Genomic DNA, 17,268 nt, shown 5'->3' on the forward strand with positions numbered 1-17,268 from the left:
TGTTTACTTTGTGTTGTTTGCAAAAAAGTATAAAATAATAAATAATAATAATAATTATTAAATTGTATTTAACGCTTCTGTGCTAATAAACTACGACGTTCTCATACAAATAATAAGTTAGATTTTCTTGTTACAATTGCACCTGCTCTAATTTAAACAAATGGTATCTAAAAATCGTAGGTATCTAAAAACTTATGGCAAAATAAATAGAAATCGATATTAATCTATGGATAACTGTCTAAAGGATCCATCAATTCCAAAGAGTTCATCGTAATTTGTAGGGTTTCCAGGTCTTAGAGCTTCATTTGCTTTAATCGACTCTTGATCTTTGAACCATTGTGTGTAGTCTTCTAACTTTTTCATCCATGCACCTGCGATAAAAAATTGATTATTAAATAGAGGATCTTTCAAAATAAGCAAAATCCACGTTCATTGTTAGTTTTAAGTATAATAACCATTTTGAATTATCGATTAAACTAGAAAAGTTCGTCATTATGATGTGACGTCACATTCCAGTATTTCATAGAATCTCGCATACAAAGCGCGCGTTTTGAGGTTTGCTAAAAAGTCACTGATTTGACTAGTTGTCAAATACCATATTTGGCAAAACGCGGCGTTGGGCAGACCCCCACAACAAGACGACATCAACATCAACCGAGTCGTAGGGAGCCGCTATATTCAGGCAGTGCAAGACCGTGCCATGTGGAAGTCCCTACAAGATATTTATCCCAGCAATGGATATCTATCGGTTGACCATGATAATGATGGATTTAATCAGTATAAACTGCCATATTTGATTTTTGTAAATCTTATAAGTTTTAGAAATTATGCGAGAACCAAAATGAATGAACCTAGTAACATAATATTAAAAGATTGTTAAACTCATTTAAATCTAAGTCTGCGGCCCAGGTGGCAGCGGGTGCGTTCTGCGGGGTGCCCAACGTGTAGAACAAACTCTTTATATTTACAAGAAATTAGAAGGAAAACGCGCGGAAGCGTCCTTATCGAGAGGGGGTGTTGAGCGGCATGGAGAGTATGGCATCGCACCCACTGCCCACCCCGCAGGACGCATCCGCTCCCAGCTGGGTCACAGACTTTAAGGGGTGGGTTCGACATCAATGAAACTTTCCTATAGTCGGCATACAAGCAATGATTTTCAAAAGAATTAATGCACTTACTGTTCACTTCATCCAAGGAGCAACCATTGCCGCCAAATTCTTCTGGAAGCATCTCTGAAGGCACGTGATTTTTTAGCGTGTTGATGTCAGAGTGAATGAAGATCTGGGACAAGAATAAATATAAAATTAAAATATTATATTTCCTAAAGATGTCTAACAATTACTCAATTTGTTATCAATTTTGCACTGAAAATAATCATTCAATCTGTATTACCAAGTTATCGAAAATAGATGAAAATAAGTATATTACAATAATATTTAGGCATACCTAAGTATATATTTTTATGTCTAGTGAAGTGATACATTTCCATTTGACTAACTATCGTCTTTTAAAAGCATCATTGATTTGGATCACGGCAGAAAAATCGCGCCAATTTTAATAAAGAGGAATATGCCATTGACTGAATATGACAATCAAATTTTATTATAAATTCGCTAACTCGGTGTTCAACGCAGAATGGATAGCCTCTCACCTCATTTGGCATTTATTTTTAATCCATTGAAGGTTTTCTACGAAAAATTATTTTAACATCAGTCAGTGAAGCAGCAATGTAGACCCAACCAATGTCAAATGAGCTGAGTAGCTTCAATGTTGAACACAATCATACCGCTCGCGCTGGATTGCATCTATTCACTACGATAAACGATAACATGTCATTTCTCGACCTTCCCATACAAAGGGAGGCAAGCGATGGAATGAGGCGGGTGGAAAGGGGTAAAAAGGGGCTTGTTTATTCAGAACGCCTGTTTTACCATGTTCGCCTGGTAGTGATTGTTTTGATAGTCACACGTGATTTTTGTCCAGATTGGAGAAGCGTATTTTCATTCAAGCCTTTATAATCTTTGATACCCTGGTTTTTTAGAGTATTTTTGTAAACAAATTTCAAGTCTGCTGCTTCATCATCACTTTTGGTACATTAATCTCACAATTCAGCAATTCATTTTTATCTCAATCTATAATATAAAAATGAATCACTGAATGTGTTGCTGATCGAAAATCTCGAGAACAGCTGAACCGATTTCGCTGATTCTTTTTTTATAATATTCCTTGAAGCAGGTACGAGAATAGTTCTTACGGAGAGAAAAATTTAAAGTAAGAAAATAATTTTAAGAAACGACTGTTAGGTGTTGGTTCGAAGTTCGCCGGGACAGCTAGTTTATCATAAAAAGTTTTTCGAGAATTGAAGCAGCCTGTATGTTTGTGAAAGAAGTCAGCTTTTGCAAAGTAGTGACTGCTACGAGTATTTAAACAGTGCAAGTGTAATGCAAGTGACTTGACAAAACTGATTTTTGCAAGTTAAATTCCTTGGACACAGCTCAGGTTTGATAAGTAAATAAAAAGAACCGGCCAAACGCAAGCCAGACTTGTCCACCGAAGGTTCCGTACTACAGTAGTTTTTTTGACATTTTGCACTATAAATAAAAAACCATTATGCATAAATAAAAAACTGTTTTAAAATGTACGCGTAAAGGCTAAAAGCCCTTTCATATCATACCCCAATTAGTATAGTAATCTTACTTTGAAAGTTGAAAATACTAATTATTTGTTCAGGAACACATTTTAATTATTTTTGTGATTCACGATTTTCAAATTTTTCCCTTAACGTGTGCTATAAGACCTACCTACACGCCAAATTTCATGATTCTAGGTCAACGGGACCTATAGGTTTCTTGACAGACAGACAGACAGATAACGAAGTGACTCTATAAGGGTTACTTTTATCCTTTTGAGGTACGGAACCCTAAAAATACACTTACAACATTAAAGAACTAGGGAAATAAAACAAAACTTACTCTGTTCTTAATTTTATCCTTCAGGAAAGGCTTGATAAAGTTTATTAGGGACTCGATAACAGGCGATGTGTTAACTATGTGGACCTCTTTCAGTTTGACTGGATACGCCTCCTGAAGAACACAGACATAAAAGTTAAAGACACATTGCTATTATTTAAACAGTTTTGTGGAGAATTTTCGTAAAGAAAACAAACGGCCAAGTAAGAGTCAGACTCGTGCACCGAGGGTTCCGTACTCGGGTATTTTTTTTTGATATTTTCTGACTTTCACAATGTTGTCAAGATGATCTAGAAATTCGTACTTACAGTGCGCCAAGGCTCTCTTGGCACTTCAGTGATATTGGCAGTGGTGTTGGAGAACAAAGGCTAGAAAATTCAAACAAGAACAAAGGGGACACTTGACGGCAACGTTAGTTCTGATTTTCGCCACGCGCCAAGTTAGCGCGTTTAGGTTAAAGGTATAGGTTTCGGGAAAAGATCTTTGTGTATTGGAAGTCTTGAGTCTTAACTCTTATCTGTAATTGATGTATGCATTTTTATTTTGTCACATATGTTGGTAAAGGTTGTATTAACTTTTAATTGGTGACTACATTTAGTTAGTTATATTATCAGAATTAAGTGTTTTTTATATGTATTAGTGTAAGTAGCCGTAAGTTAATTTAATAAAAAAAAAAAATAGCCTTGTCGCACTGTACTACTAATCATCCTTAGGTACTATTACATATTCTGTGCTTAGGTGTACCTACCTACAACCTTTTGAAATATAAATAGAAAGACTTTCATTAAAGACTAGCTTATGCTCGCGACTTCGTCCGCGTGGACTACACAAATTTCAATCCCCTATTTCACCCCCTTAGGGGTTGAATTTTCAAAAATCCTTTCTTAGCGGATGCCTACGTCATAATAGCTATCTGCATGCCAAATTACAGCCTGATCCGTCCAGTAGTTTGAGCTGTGCGTTGATAGATCAGTCAGTCAGTCAGTCAGTCAGTCAGCTATGTCAGTCACCTTTCCTTTTATATATTTAGATAGATACAGGTACAACTGCTTTCGAATGACGAATCATTCACACTCGTTCGGAAAGTCCTTTCTACCGAGAGAAACCAGCAAGACACTGGCTGTTGCTTTTTCAAAATTGAAAGTAATAGTACAAACCTGCACACAAATCAAGAACTTCTTTATCGAGGAAGGTGACAACTTGGCTAAATGACTCGGCGACACCACTGAAGCATCCAGAATGTATATATCGCCGCCTACTCCCTCCAGTTCTTCCTTCAGCCTAACATCTCCCATCATCAGCGCCAACTTGAACATGTTGTTCAGTTGATCTGCGTCTATATTCTTGTCAAGACCTGGAATTTAGTTCTAAACCGTTTAATACTTCGCTATTTCTCTTGATATTATTATTATTAAGTATCATCATCATATCAATCCATCGCCGACTAACTACTGAGCACGAGTTTCATCTCAGTTTTTAGGGTTCCGTACCTCAAAAGGAAAAACGGAACCCTTATAGAATCACTGTGTTGTCTGTCTGTCTGTCGGTCTGTCAAGAAACCTACAGGGTACTTCCCGTTGACCTAGAATCATGTTTGACAGGTAGATAGGTCTTATAGCAGACATTCGGGGAAAAATCTGAAAAATGTGAATTTGTGGTTACATCACACAAAAAAAATTAAATTGTGGTCATGAACTAATAATTAGTATTTTCAACTTTCGAAGTGAGTGACTATATCAAGTGGGGTATCATAAATATGAAAGGTCTTGACCTGTACATTCTAAAACAGATTTTTATTTATTTTTATACATCATAGTTTTTGAATTATCGTGCAAAATGTCGAAAAAATACGACTGTAGTACAGAACCCTCGTTGCACGAGCCTGACTCGCACTTGGTCGGTTTTTTTACATTTAAAATACACAGATCGCCATCCTCTAGAAAGGCTTAGCTTAGGTCATAATTCATAGCCTGCCACGCTGGGCAAGTGTGGATTAGCAGACTTTACACACCTTTGAGAACAATGTAGAGAACTCTCAGGGAGAGTCTCAGGTACATAGGTACCTTGCAGTACATATGTATAGGTAGGTTTCCTCACGATGCTGTCCTTGTTAAAGCAAGTGATACTTAATTTTATATCGCATGCTTTATTCAACTGTGTTTATTTCAAATCAAATTGTATAATAAAGTATAAAACTAGCTGACCCGCCCCGGCTTCGCTCGGGTGGAATTTAGAAAATCGAGGTGGGGTTGAATTTCCAAAAATCCTGAAATACCTACATATTTCTTCATTTATTTCCGAAAACCCAAATACCAATTTTCATGCAAATAACTTGAAAAATGACAGACTCTCATACAAACTTTCATCCCCTATTTAACCCCCTTGGTAGTAGAATTTCCAAAAATCGTGAAATACGTATTTTTTATTTTTTAACCGAAAGCTTAAATACCAATTTTCATCGATGTAACTTCAAAAATGACGGACTTTCATACAAACTTCCATCCCCATTTAACCCACTTAGGGGTGGAATTCCAAAAAATCCTTTCTTAGTGGATACCTGCTTTTTACAAAGAACACACCCTCCAAATTTCATGTCTCTAGGACCAGCGGTTTAGGCTGTGCGTTGATATATATTATGTCAGTCAGTCAGTCAGGACTTTGAATTTTATATATACAGATATAATAACTGATAAATAATTACCTCTACATATTGTGACGCGACGTCCATTTGGTGTCAATCCGGGTAGAGGTGCTCCTTGCCTGAAAAAACGAATTGTAGTCCAAAATAAATACCTACCTAAATTACTACATTAACGCCAAACCAATGCTTGAATTAAATATTTAGTACTAGATGATGCCCGCAACTTTGTCCGCGTGGACTTAGGTTTTTAAAAATCCTGTGGAAAGTCTTAATTTTCCGGGATAAAAGTAGCCTATGTCACTCTCCAGGTCTTAAACTATACCTACCCATGCAAAAAAACACGTCAATCCGTTGCTCCGTTGCAACGTGATTGAAGGACAAACAAACACACATTTTCGCATTTGTAATAGGGGTAGTGATGAAATCTTATATTGAACAACGTTGGAATATTATAATATCTAAGTAGGTACCTACGATTAGTAATTCTGCTTTGAAAGTAAAGAACAGTAATGCACTTACAAAATAATGAATTAGAACGAGGTGGATATGTATTTGCCAATAGCTTTTGAATATTTGTTCATCATCATCATGATCAACCCATCACCGGCTCACTACAGAGCGCGGGTCTCCTCTCAGAGTGAGAAGGGTTTTTGGCCATAGTCTACCACGCTGGCCATGTGCGGATTGGTAGACTTCACACACCTTTGAGAACATTATGGAGAACTCTCAGGCATGCAGGTTTCCTCACGATGTTTTCCTTTACCGTTAAAGCAAATGATATTTAATTAATTAAAACGCACATAACTCCGGAAAGTTAGAGGTGCGTGCCCGGGATCGAACCCCCGACCTCCGATTAGAAGGCGGACGTCCTAACCACTAGGCTATCACAGCTTTTCATATTTATACCCTTTTCATTCTTAAGAGGTTTCGAGACGGTCAAGCGGCTTGGCGTCAAGCACGTAGATTTGTTTTGCATGATCAAACTGATTGATGCGTCCGTCAAGCAGCAAGAGGCACTTTTCTCATTTCGAACGTGATCGTCGTAGTTATAGGTAGTCCAGACTAGGTGGTCAAACAAAGTGATTTTGCCTTTTTAATGAAACCACTTTGGAGAACATCTGTTGGATGGTTTCACAGTCTATAATGGACACAGGTAGGTATAAACATTTTTTGTGTTTTATTGTATAGAGATTAGAAAAGTTCAGCTTACACTTTAGTGACAAGATCAGCAAGTTCTGGTCTATTCACGTCTCGGTTTGTGAAGAACTCCGGGCACGCCGCCCGCATTGTGAAGTACATGTCTAATTTCCTTTTACATTTTTCCAAGGAAAAACTGCAGCCCCGGAGGAAGGTCATGATGCGACCGTCATCTGTAAAAATAATACAATTTATTGATTATAACGGTGTTGATAAATCAGTCAGTGATACAGGTCTTTTCTTTTTATGTAAATAAACTTCTTTCGCGTGAAATTAGGTTTTTAAAAAATCCCGTGGGAACTCTTTGATTTTGCTCTTTGATAACCTATGTCAGTTTCCAGGTCTTTATCTATAGCCGTACAAAAAATCACGTCAATCCGTTGTACCGTTGCGACGTGATTGAAGGACAACCCAACAAACCAATAAACCAGCGAACAAACACACTTTCACATTTATAATAAGACTAGCTTATGCTCGCGACTTCGTCCGCGTGGACTACACAAATTTCAAACCCCTATTTCACCCCCTTAGGGGTTGAATTTTGAAAAATCCTTTCTTAGCGGATGCCTACATCATAATAGCTACCTGCATGCCAAATTTCAGCCTGCTCCGTCTAGTAGTTTAAGCTGTGCGTTGATAGATCAGTCAGTCAGTCAGTCAGTCACCTTTTCCTTTTATATATTTAGATTACTGATTACTGATATAATAAGGGTACTGATGTTGATAATAACCGGGACCGACGCGGACGGCTTAACGTGGTCTCTGAACACCAGTCAGACAAATAAATGAAGTTACCCCATTCGTCAGGAAGATGTGGCTGCTTCCGAAGCCAGTCCCTGATCGCGGCGAGGTCCCGGTCCCGAGTGTTGACGTCTTCGTTGAGTTCCACTCGAATTTTCTTCCACATCTCTCCAGAAGGCTGTACTAGAGTCGCCGCTGATGCCATTCTGTTACACGAAAACAGTAATCTGAATTAAAAGAAAATATTGTAATCTTCTTCTTCCTCTCCCCCAAGCTCGACCCCACGCTACGTGGGGTCGGCACAACATGTCTTCTTCTTCCACTCACTTCTATCATTCGTCAACGTACTATCCAGTATCCACTCCTTTTTCACGCATATCCTCTTTCACGCAATCCATCCACCTTTTCTTTGGTCGTCCTCTCCCCTTTTTTCCTTCCACATGCATACTTAATATTCTTCTAGTGACATGGCTTTCTTTCCTCCGCATTATATGTCTATACCATGCCAGCCTATTACCTATTAAAAGAAAATATTGTAATACACTACTAAAATTACCAACCAGCAACAAGTGGGTTTAGTTTCAAATCAAATAATGAACCGACTACTTAACAATTGAACAAATTATTTTTAGGAAACAACAATGATAATAATTATTGAGGGTAGTTTTAAAATGTAAAGGTAACGTCCATTAAGATCAAAAATGTATGGAAAAGAGTCAGGAGTCAGTCATGCGCGTAATAATAAAATAAAAAGACGTCGGATCCATGGTATGGTTTCCGACTCTATACTTGCATTGTTATATAATCCCTCAATAGCTCAACCGGTAAAGGAGTGGACTGAAAACCGAAAAGTCGACGGTTCAACCCCGTAGCACTATTGTCGTACCTACTCCTAGCACAAGCCTGACGCTTAGTTGGACAGGAAAGGGGAATATTAGTCATTTAACATGGCTAATATTCTTATAAAAAAATGTTATCATTGATAACTTATAAACTTCGTTCTGTAATCACACTTCGTGGCACACACCTTTTATTACAAACTAGGCGTGTGCCCGATGGGATTCCCCATCGGTAACATGTTAGGATCGACTTTTCTCTCGTTTAATTAAGTATAATTATAACTAACTGATGCCCGCGACTTCGTCCGCGTGTTTTTTGTTAAATCGCTATAAGCGCACGCATGACCACGATCACACCTGATGGGAAGTGATGATGTAGCCTTAGAAGGTAAAAGATACCCGGTTTTTTGTGTAACTGGCAGGAAACACTGAACTCGGAAGAGTATTCCAAAGCCTGCCATGCGTAGGTATAAGGGGAATGGATTTTTAAAAACCAGTCCAGTGGGAACTGTTTAATTTTCCTGGATAAAAAGTAGTCTATGTCACTCTCCAGGACTATATAACTATAACCATGCAAAAAATCACTTCGATCCTTTAATAACATTAAACACTACTAAACTAACAATCTTAATTGTTAAGCAGGTAATTATGTATAGGTATGTTTAAAATCTACAAGATTATCCTTTTCCATTATATCAAGTTAACCTCTAAAGTTTTAGGTAGTAAAATAGTAGGTACCTAACCGCAACTGCCCGCTTATTTTTTTTTATTGCCTTGTTAATTATGACTAATACTCCCCCTAATATTTCCCCTCCAACTAAGCATAGAGCTTGTGCTAGGGGTAGGTACGACAATGGTGCAACGGGTGGAATTTGAACCGCCAACCTTCCGGACTTCAGTCCACTCCTTAACCGTTGAGCTATTGAGGCTCTATAATTATATTTAATAAGCTGCTGGGTTGCCTAATTTAGGTCTTATTTGATTATCATCGTGAACCAACGTTGCCCCATAAACCGCAGTAATTTTTAGGTTATTTCGCAGGTCATGCAATATTTTCTTATCTTTATTGATAGAGGATTCAAGGTCTTGCGATTGACCATCATTTGACTTTATCATAATAAAATATGATGAATTGCTAAAAAAATGGTTTGAATTTCAGTTTAAGCATAAGCATAAACATTCATATTGTGTGGCTGATACAGAACTGGTACCTAGCAAAAGTGTAGTACCAATTCTTTTTTTTTTAATAGAGATAGCGAGCAAACGAGCAGGCAGGTCACCTGACGTTAAGTGATTACCGCCGCTTTAATTAGCCCATTTGGACCCACCCGATTTACTAGTAGTAAAATTTTGAAAAAATGCCATTGACGTAACTATTGGAGGCTAGTGAAAATATGTGGGTACTTACTTAAAGAAACAGCTCCAAATGGGCGCAGCGGGCGTGAATGGGTTAGGTAATGTTTAGAGATAAGATTTGAAGAAACTAACAGTTAAGTTAAAAGAAGTTCCTTGAGAGTTTAATCAAGTAGCGACCCCAATGGCTTCGGTCCCGTGGAATTTCGAAAACTCCGGCCTTATTCCTTGTTTACTTTATAAAGGGGACCTCTGTGCAAAATTTCAGCTTTCTTTTTCTTTTCTTTCTTTCTTTTCTTTCTTTTACGTCGAAGGGTGTGGGCAGGGCGTTGATGAGTGAGTCAGGACGTTTCTTTTTAGTACATGAGATAATGGAGTGAATCACGGATAACAAGATGATTAGAAAAAAACCGGCCAAGTGCGAGTCAGGCTCGCGCAACGAGGGTTCCGTACTACAGTCGTGTTTTTTCGACATTTTGCAGGATAATTCAAAAACATACATAAAAATAAATAAAAATCTGTTTTAGAATGCACAGGTGAAGACCTTTCATATGATCGTATGAAGAATCGTTCTACCGTTACAAATTTGGCTGTTTTCACGGATTACGTACTACAGAGCATGGACGACAGATGTCAAGTGGATGTGGTCTACACGGACTTCGAAAAAGCATTCGACCGTGTAGATCATGTTATCCTACTTCAAAAACTAAGTGTACTTGGCATAAATGGGAGCTTGCTCCGGTGGTTCACTTCATACATTAAAAACCATATGCAAGCAGTTGTCTTGGGTAGTGCTAGAAGTGACTTCGTGACTATACCCTCAGGAGTACCTCAAGGGTCCATTCTAGGCCCCCTTTTATATAACGCCTATATATTTGACATTGGAAGCTGCTTCCACCATGCGCAATACTTAATGTTTGCGGATGACAAAAAAGTTTTCGCCAAAATACGTTCCATTGAAGATTGTTATAAATTACAAAAAGACCTCAATGCCTTGACAGAATACTACGCAAGGAACAGGATCTCAGTTAATGTTAAAAAGTGCCACCATATAACTTTGACTCGTAAAATAAATATAATTGAATTTGACTACATAATCAATGGCACAAACTTACCCAGAGTGACTACCGTTAGAGATCTGGGTATCCAAGTTGATACTAAACTTTCAATGGATGTCCATATTGATATGGTAGTAAATAGAGCTTACAAACAATTGGGTTTCATCAAACGGGTAACCCGTTCTTTTAGTAATGTGGAATGCATAAAAACACTTTACTTCGCGTATGTCCGGAGTATTCTAGAATATGCGTGTAATATCTGGTCGCCTCAATACATAATATATGCCCATAGGCTTGAAACCATACAGAGGCAGTTTCTTAAATACTTAGCTTTTAAAGACTTTAAAAAATTTAATAGTTATGAGGAAGCGTGTACTCACTACGGTATCGGCTCACTGGAACATAGAAGGGAACAATGTGATATGTTGTTACTGCAAGCAATTTTAACCGGCTCAATCGATTGTCCTAGCTTACTCTCAGCCTTTTCATTTAATGCTCAACCTTTAAGAACGCGTCACACGCGCCTTCTAAATGTTCCCAAATCTAACTCAAATTATGCGCGAAATTCTATAATTCCACGCTTGGTACGTACTTATAACAATCAGTTCGCTGAGTTTGACTTATTTTACCTATCAAACAATAAATTTAAAAAGGAATTAAGAAACTATCATCGTAAAACAAAAAAAAAAAAGTAGCTAACATCTAAATATGCATGCAATCATACACTCCCATTTACACACACACACACATGCACACACGCTCACACATACTCATAAGCACACACTCACACACGCATACACACACACATACAATCATACACACACTGTTGTAATTTTATTTTATTATTGTATATACCTACATTTATTCTAACTCTATTCTGTTAAAATAGTTTAATTATAATTTTAAGTAATCTCTTTTGGCCTTCTGTTATACCTAGATTTAAATTTAAATAATAACTATGTATTTACGCTGTTGATTACTTTCAAATAAACAAAAATAAAAAAAATAAAAAAAATGATACCCCATTTAATATAGGTAGTTATCTTACTTTGAAAATTGAAAATACTAATTATTAGTTCATGACCAAAATTATTTTTTTTTATGTGATGTAACCACAAATTCACGGTTTTCAGATTTTTCCCCAAATGTCAGCTATAAGATCTACCTACCTGCCAAATTTCATGATTCTAGGTCAACGGGAAGTACCCTGTAGGTTTCTTGACAGACCGACAGACAGACAAACAGACAACAAAAGATACGGGTTCCGTTTTTCCTTTTTCAGCTATGGAACCCTAAAAAAGTCAAATCTAGATTACCACTAATTGTTATAATTGCTGATCGGCACACACAGTTTAAAATAATATCCTAACTGCACAAATCACTTCACAAGAACACAAACATAAATTATGTACTCTCAAATGGATATCTAACAAAAAATTGTTTGGTTTTATTAATTTTCTATTAATGAACTAAGCACTCTTTACTTCGTCAATCAGTTTCCAAAATCAAGTAAGTTTCTTGTCACACTATCATTACTGCCATTTGCAATGACGGATGTGTAAACACTAAACACGTGTTATCCTTAGTTATCAATAGGCACTTCATATTTTTATCAGTATCATTCAAGTATACCTGCATTTAAATATTAGCGTAAGCCCGCGACTTCATCCGCGTGGACTACACAAATTTCACCTTTAGGGATTGATTCAAAAATCCTTTTTTAGCGGATGTCTACGTCATACAATAGCTATCTGCATTCCAAATTTCAGCCCAATCCGCCCAGTAGTTTGAGCTGTGTTGATAGATCAGTCAGTCAGTATTCCATATAAATCCATATATTCCATATAAATGGAAAAGGTAACTGTCTGATCTATCAACACAGCTCAAACTACTGGACGGATCCGGCTGAAATTTGGCATGCAGATTGCTATTATACGTAGGCATCCGCTAAGAAAGGATTTTTCAAAATTCAACCTCTAAGGGGTGACATAGGGGTTTGAAATTTGTGTAGTCCACGTGGACGAAGTCGCGGGCATAAGCTAGTATTTTGATAAAGATTTACTCCGTAACAGAATAGGCAGCCGAGGTTTTAACCAATAGGCTATCACCGTTTACTTATGCTAGCAAATTAATATTTCCCAACACAATATTGGCGCTGCTTTAGGTAAAAAACAACGCATACAAATGTATTTGTGTAAGTTTCCCAAGCAGGAAGGTGGTAGGTACCTACAAGGCGAGGCGGTAGATACCATATATTTACCAATCAATTCTAGCGCAATTCGGTTTTGCAACCAACGAACGACATTCCACTATTTGGTGCAGCAGCTAACCAAACCTAACCGTTTATTGGGACTTTTACTTTTCAGTTTTTACGCTTAGGTAAAAATTGTTTTAAGAAATTAACCAAACCAGAACCAGGAATACCAAAGTCTTCGAACAGTGCGTGTTGGCAGTGATGACAATAATTATGGATCAGAGATATGGTCGCTAACTATGGGTCTCGTAAGAAAGGTCAGTCACTCAGCGGTCGATGGAGAGAGGCTTGGAGTTTTTCTACGTCATCAAATCAGAAAATATGAGGAGTTCCGTAGGAAAACCAGAGTAACCGTCATAGCTCGCGTTGCGAAGCTGAAGTGGTAATGGGTAGGGCATTTAGTTCGAAAAACCGATAGACGTTCCAAGGTGCTAGCTAGTATGGCAAACTCGCACCAGAAAGTGCGACGTTGGAAGACCTCCCACTAGGTGGGCGGATGACATCAAGCGAATCGCAGGGAGCCGCTGGATTCAGCAGCGCAAAACCGTGGCGTTTGAAAGTCACTACAAGATACCTATGTCCAGCGGTAGACGGCTATCGATTGATGATGATGACGGTGACCAGTAAACTTTTTTAATCTTCATTGTTAACAACCGATAGATAGATAAGTATGACATACTAGCATGACTTTCAGAAGCCTAAGCCGAAGAATAAAATATAATAAGTATACAAATGTAATAAGACGTATTCTCACCATTACAATAAAAAGAAAAGTCTTGATTCATCAACACCCAGGCCAACTTTTTTGGGCCTAGGCAGCTGAATTTTCGCACAGACTTTCTGTTTATAATACAGGCAATTATTAAGGCTGGATTATTCGGAATTTAATATTTAACTCACTACCTATATTATTATAAAGAAGGTGTGTTTATTTGTAGGTTTTATAGAATAATTCTATTAATTGGTTTGTCCTTCAATCACGCCGCAACGGAGCAACGGATCGCGGCATGATTTTTGCATACAAATGCATACATAGTTCAAGATCTGGAGAGTGACTATTTTTATCTCGGAAGATCCCATAGTCACCATGTGATTTTAATAACTTAAATCCACGCGGACGAGATCGCGGGCATCAGTTAGTTTTGCTACAAAAAAGTCCCTTAAAATTTTGCACGTATTCTTTATGGCTTACCTTATCTAAGTACACAATAATAAATATAATATCATCAATTCAACAATGTTTTAACAACCACTAAGTATGATCTTTATCTCAATTTACCTACGGAAATAAATCATAAAATAATTATACTTATCATGATTACCTCCTTGAGCAGATCTATGTTTTTTATATTCTCTATCGAAGATTTTTAATATGAGGTCTAGGTATGGGCAGTAGGTACCCTGTAGGTATTGTCTGTACCTATAGAGTGAACACCACAGCGCGAAAATTAATTCATGTTTGACTGCAAACTTAAAACAATGATTTGTGTAGGTATTTCACCTACCTATAAAGCAATATATTATGAACACAATGAACTATGGGCTACCTAATATGTCTCCTACTTATACGTAGGTAGGTACATAATGTCGAGTGACATGAGAAGAATAATAATGTAAAACTCATTTGAAGGACTAACTTGACCTTGAAAATTTAAGACTCGAAGAAGATTAATTATTTCCGTGTCTCTGTCCATATTAATCATAAAAGTTACAAATCATAAATGTTTATCTATAACTATACCTACTACTAAACCTAGTTCTAGAAGTCTATATTTTTTAAATAAATAAATAAATAAATTTTCCTAGAATTTTACAAGTACTAATAAGATTTATGAACTACTAAATAGTAAATATAATTTTGATCAAAAAATATATTAAGGTAGGTATATTTAGGTACCCTTATAAATATTCTCGGGCTTTGTAGTCACTAGAGAATTACTTTAAACTGAAACAGCTCTATAATAGTTTTTCAAGTTTAGTTTCCAATTATGTATTTTTACCATCGTTGAAATTATTAAATTATTTGGAAACGAGCCTATGAAAAAACTCTTTCATTAAACTTTTATAAAAGTTCTTATAAGTAAAAATGAAATTTTAAGTGTCCTAATTAAGTTTACGAATCGGTATTAATTAATAAATTATTTTAATTTCATTGTAAATAAATTAAAAATATCATTATGCACTTACTTTGCGCTTCCTAAATTGGAACTTCAAAGAATTCACGAGATTTCTAAACACCGCCTAGCGACGCGCACACTTCAAGTCTCCAAACCTTACTGAATACCTACTACCTACCTTCCACAGCTTAGTTTCAGAATCCATGTTCTTTGAACCTTGTAAAGGTTACGACATTGGTCTCGTCATTACAATTTTCTTTGATGATATTATCATTAGAAGTACCTAAGTAGCAAATCTTTCCTGTTTATGATTTTTTGTATGTCACAGTCGAAATATTATACGCAAGTGCCAACTTCTCTCTGAGCGTCATATTCTTCATTGCCGAGTGTCTAACGTCTATTAAAACATAGTAGATTGTAGAGAGTAGTAGATAAGGGCATAAAACAAGCAATAAAACAATAAATTTTATTCGAGATGTTTATCTACCTGAGCCGAAGGCGAGGGCAGATATTTAAGTCATGGATAAAATAGGTTTTGTTTGACTTATTGATTTATTGATTTATTAGTAAATATCCTCGGTATGCTTACAACGAAGCCAAATCGCATACCGAGTCAGAAGTGACTCGACTCATCATCATCATAATCAACCGATAGATGTCCACTGCTGGACATAGGTCTCTTGTAGGGACTTCCACACGCCACGGTCTTGCACCCCCTGAATCCAGCGACTCCCTGCGACTCGTCTGATGTCCTCCGTCTGCCTAGTGGTGGTCTTCCAACACTGCGTCTTCTGGTAGGTCGTCATTCTAGCACCTTGGGTCCCCACCGTCTGTCGGTTTTACAAACTATGTGTCCTGCCCATTGCCTCTTCAGCTTCGCAACCCGTTGAGCTATCTCGGTTACTCTAGTTCTCCTCATTTCTGATTTGATCACGCAGCATATTAACTAATAATAGTACTATTATTTAACTGTTACCAGGCTCTACCTTGAACAAGAGAAATCAATTACGGCAGGAAACTACGCAGCGATAAGCAATTAAAATCGATAAACTGGAAATGGTTCTATGAATCGATGCGATGTCATAATCGGTTCGCAATACCATCTTGCACTTCGGGCTTCGACCGACTTCTTCGCTCTGATTCATCGCTGTTGCAATATCTAGGCATTTTCCGTTCTTATATGTTAGAAAATATAATTTTTACATGTATTTTGCAAGCGATTTACGCAATTGTTAAGTATATTTTTTTCACCTTTTTGTCGAATTGAGCAAACTAATTAGTAACAAACACGTAGAAGTATTTTTTCGATTCTTGATTTGCATTTGACTGCTATCGGCTGTAAAGTGTACAGTGTGTATTTACGAGTACTTATTGTAGTTTACTGGTAACTTACTCTAAACTAGGTACTTATTTTCGATATAAGTTCAAAGTATAAAAATATTTAAGATCTACTTTTTCTATTGTATTTTTGATTGGATTGAAATTTACTTATGAGAATAAAACCTGTCCTAAGTTACTAGGGAGTTCTAGTGTCCACTTTCCATCATTACTTAGGTTCCAAATGCGTTCAAATTCAACTGTCATGTCATATTATGCCATCAGAGAGTTGCAATATTCACCACCCACCTTCATCGTCAAACACATTCAATGGAACCATAAACCTCCATTGTCATCCAAACCAATTTTCGGTCTAGTGGGAGGCTTCAGCCGTGTCTAGTTGCCACCCTACCGGCAAAGCCGTGCCGCCAAGCGATTAAGCGTTCCGGTAGGATGCTGAGTAGAAACCAAAGGGGCATGGGTTTAATAAAAACTGCCATACCCCTTCCAGGTTAGTTTGCTCCCATCTTAGACTGCATCATCACTTACCACCAGGTGAGATTGAAGTCAAGGGCTAACTTGTATCTAAATTTAAAAAAAAACACACGTATGGAAGTAACTGAAAAATCAACCAGTTTCGTCGGAATGACATAGTTACTTGAAAAGAATGAAATTTCCCAAAATTGAGTCTAATATTATGATCTTCCTAAAAAAGTACATACATTTTAAAGTCTTGATTTATAGATAGAGTTTTATATCCTATAAATATGAGTGTTAAATAA

At 37.1% G+C, this 17,268-nt stretch overlaps 1 protein-coding gene across 4 annotated transcripts in view; it reads right to left on the bottom strand.

Annotated features, from left to right (window-relative positions):
- The window catches only part of LOC117985050 (alpha-tocopherol transfer protein-like), a 16,173-nt gene extending 796 nt beyond the window's left edge, over positions 1-15,377 (bottom strand). The window contains exons 1-8 of one of the 4 annotated variants that reach the window (XM_069500928.1): positions 12,283-12,359; positions 7,603-7,754; positions 6,821-6,980; positions 5,671-5,729; positions 4,127-4,323; positions 2,973-3,083; positions 1,179-1,281; positions 1-371 (exon numbers count right to left, since the gene is read on the bottom strand). The exon at positions 1-371 is cut by the window's left edge and continues 796 nt beyond it. In XM_069500928.1, the coding sequence (XP_069357029.1) occupies positions 220-371; positions 1,179-1,281; positions 2,973-3,083; positions 4,127-4,323; positions 5,671-5,729; positions 6,821-6,980; positions 7,603-7,753 (933 nt within the window). In that variant the 5' untranslated portion in view covers position 7,754; positions 12,283-12,359 and the 3' untranslated portion in view covers positions 1-219. The other 3 variants (XM_069500927.1, XM_069500929.1, XM_034971740.2) reach the window with 3 other exon arrangements.
- Between the last annotated feature and the right edge of the window lie 1,891 nt (positions 15,378-17,268).

The sequence above is a fragment of the Maniola hyperantus genome, chromosome 9 (genome assembly GCF_902806685.2).
Source record: "Maniola hyperantus chromosome 9, iAphHyp1.2, whole genome shotgun sequence".
NCBI lineage: Eukaryota > Metazoa > Arthropoda > Insecta > Lepidoptera > Nymphalidae > Maniola > Maniola hyperantus.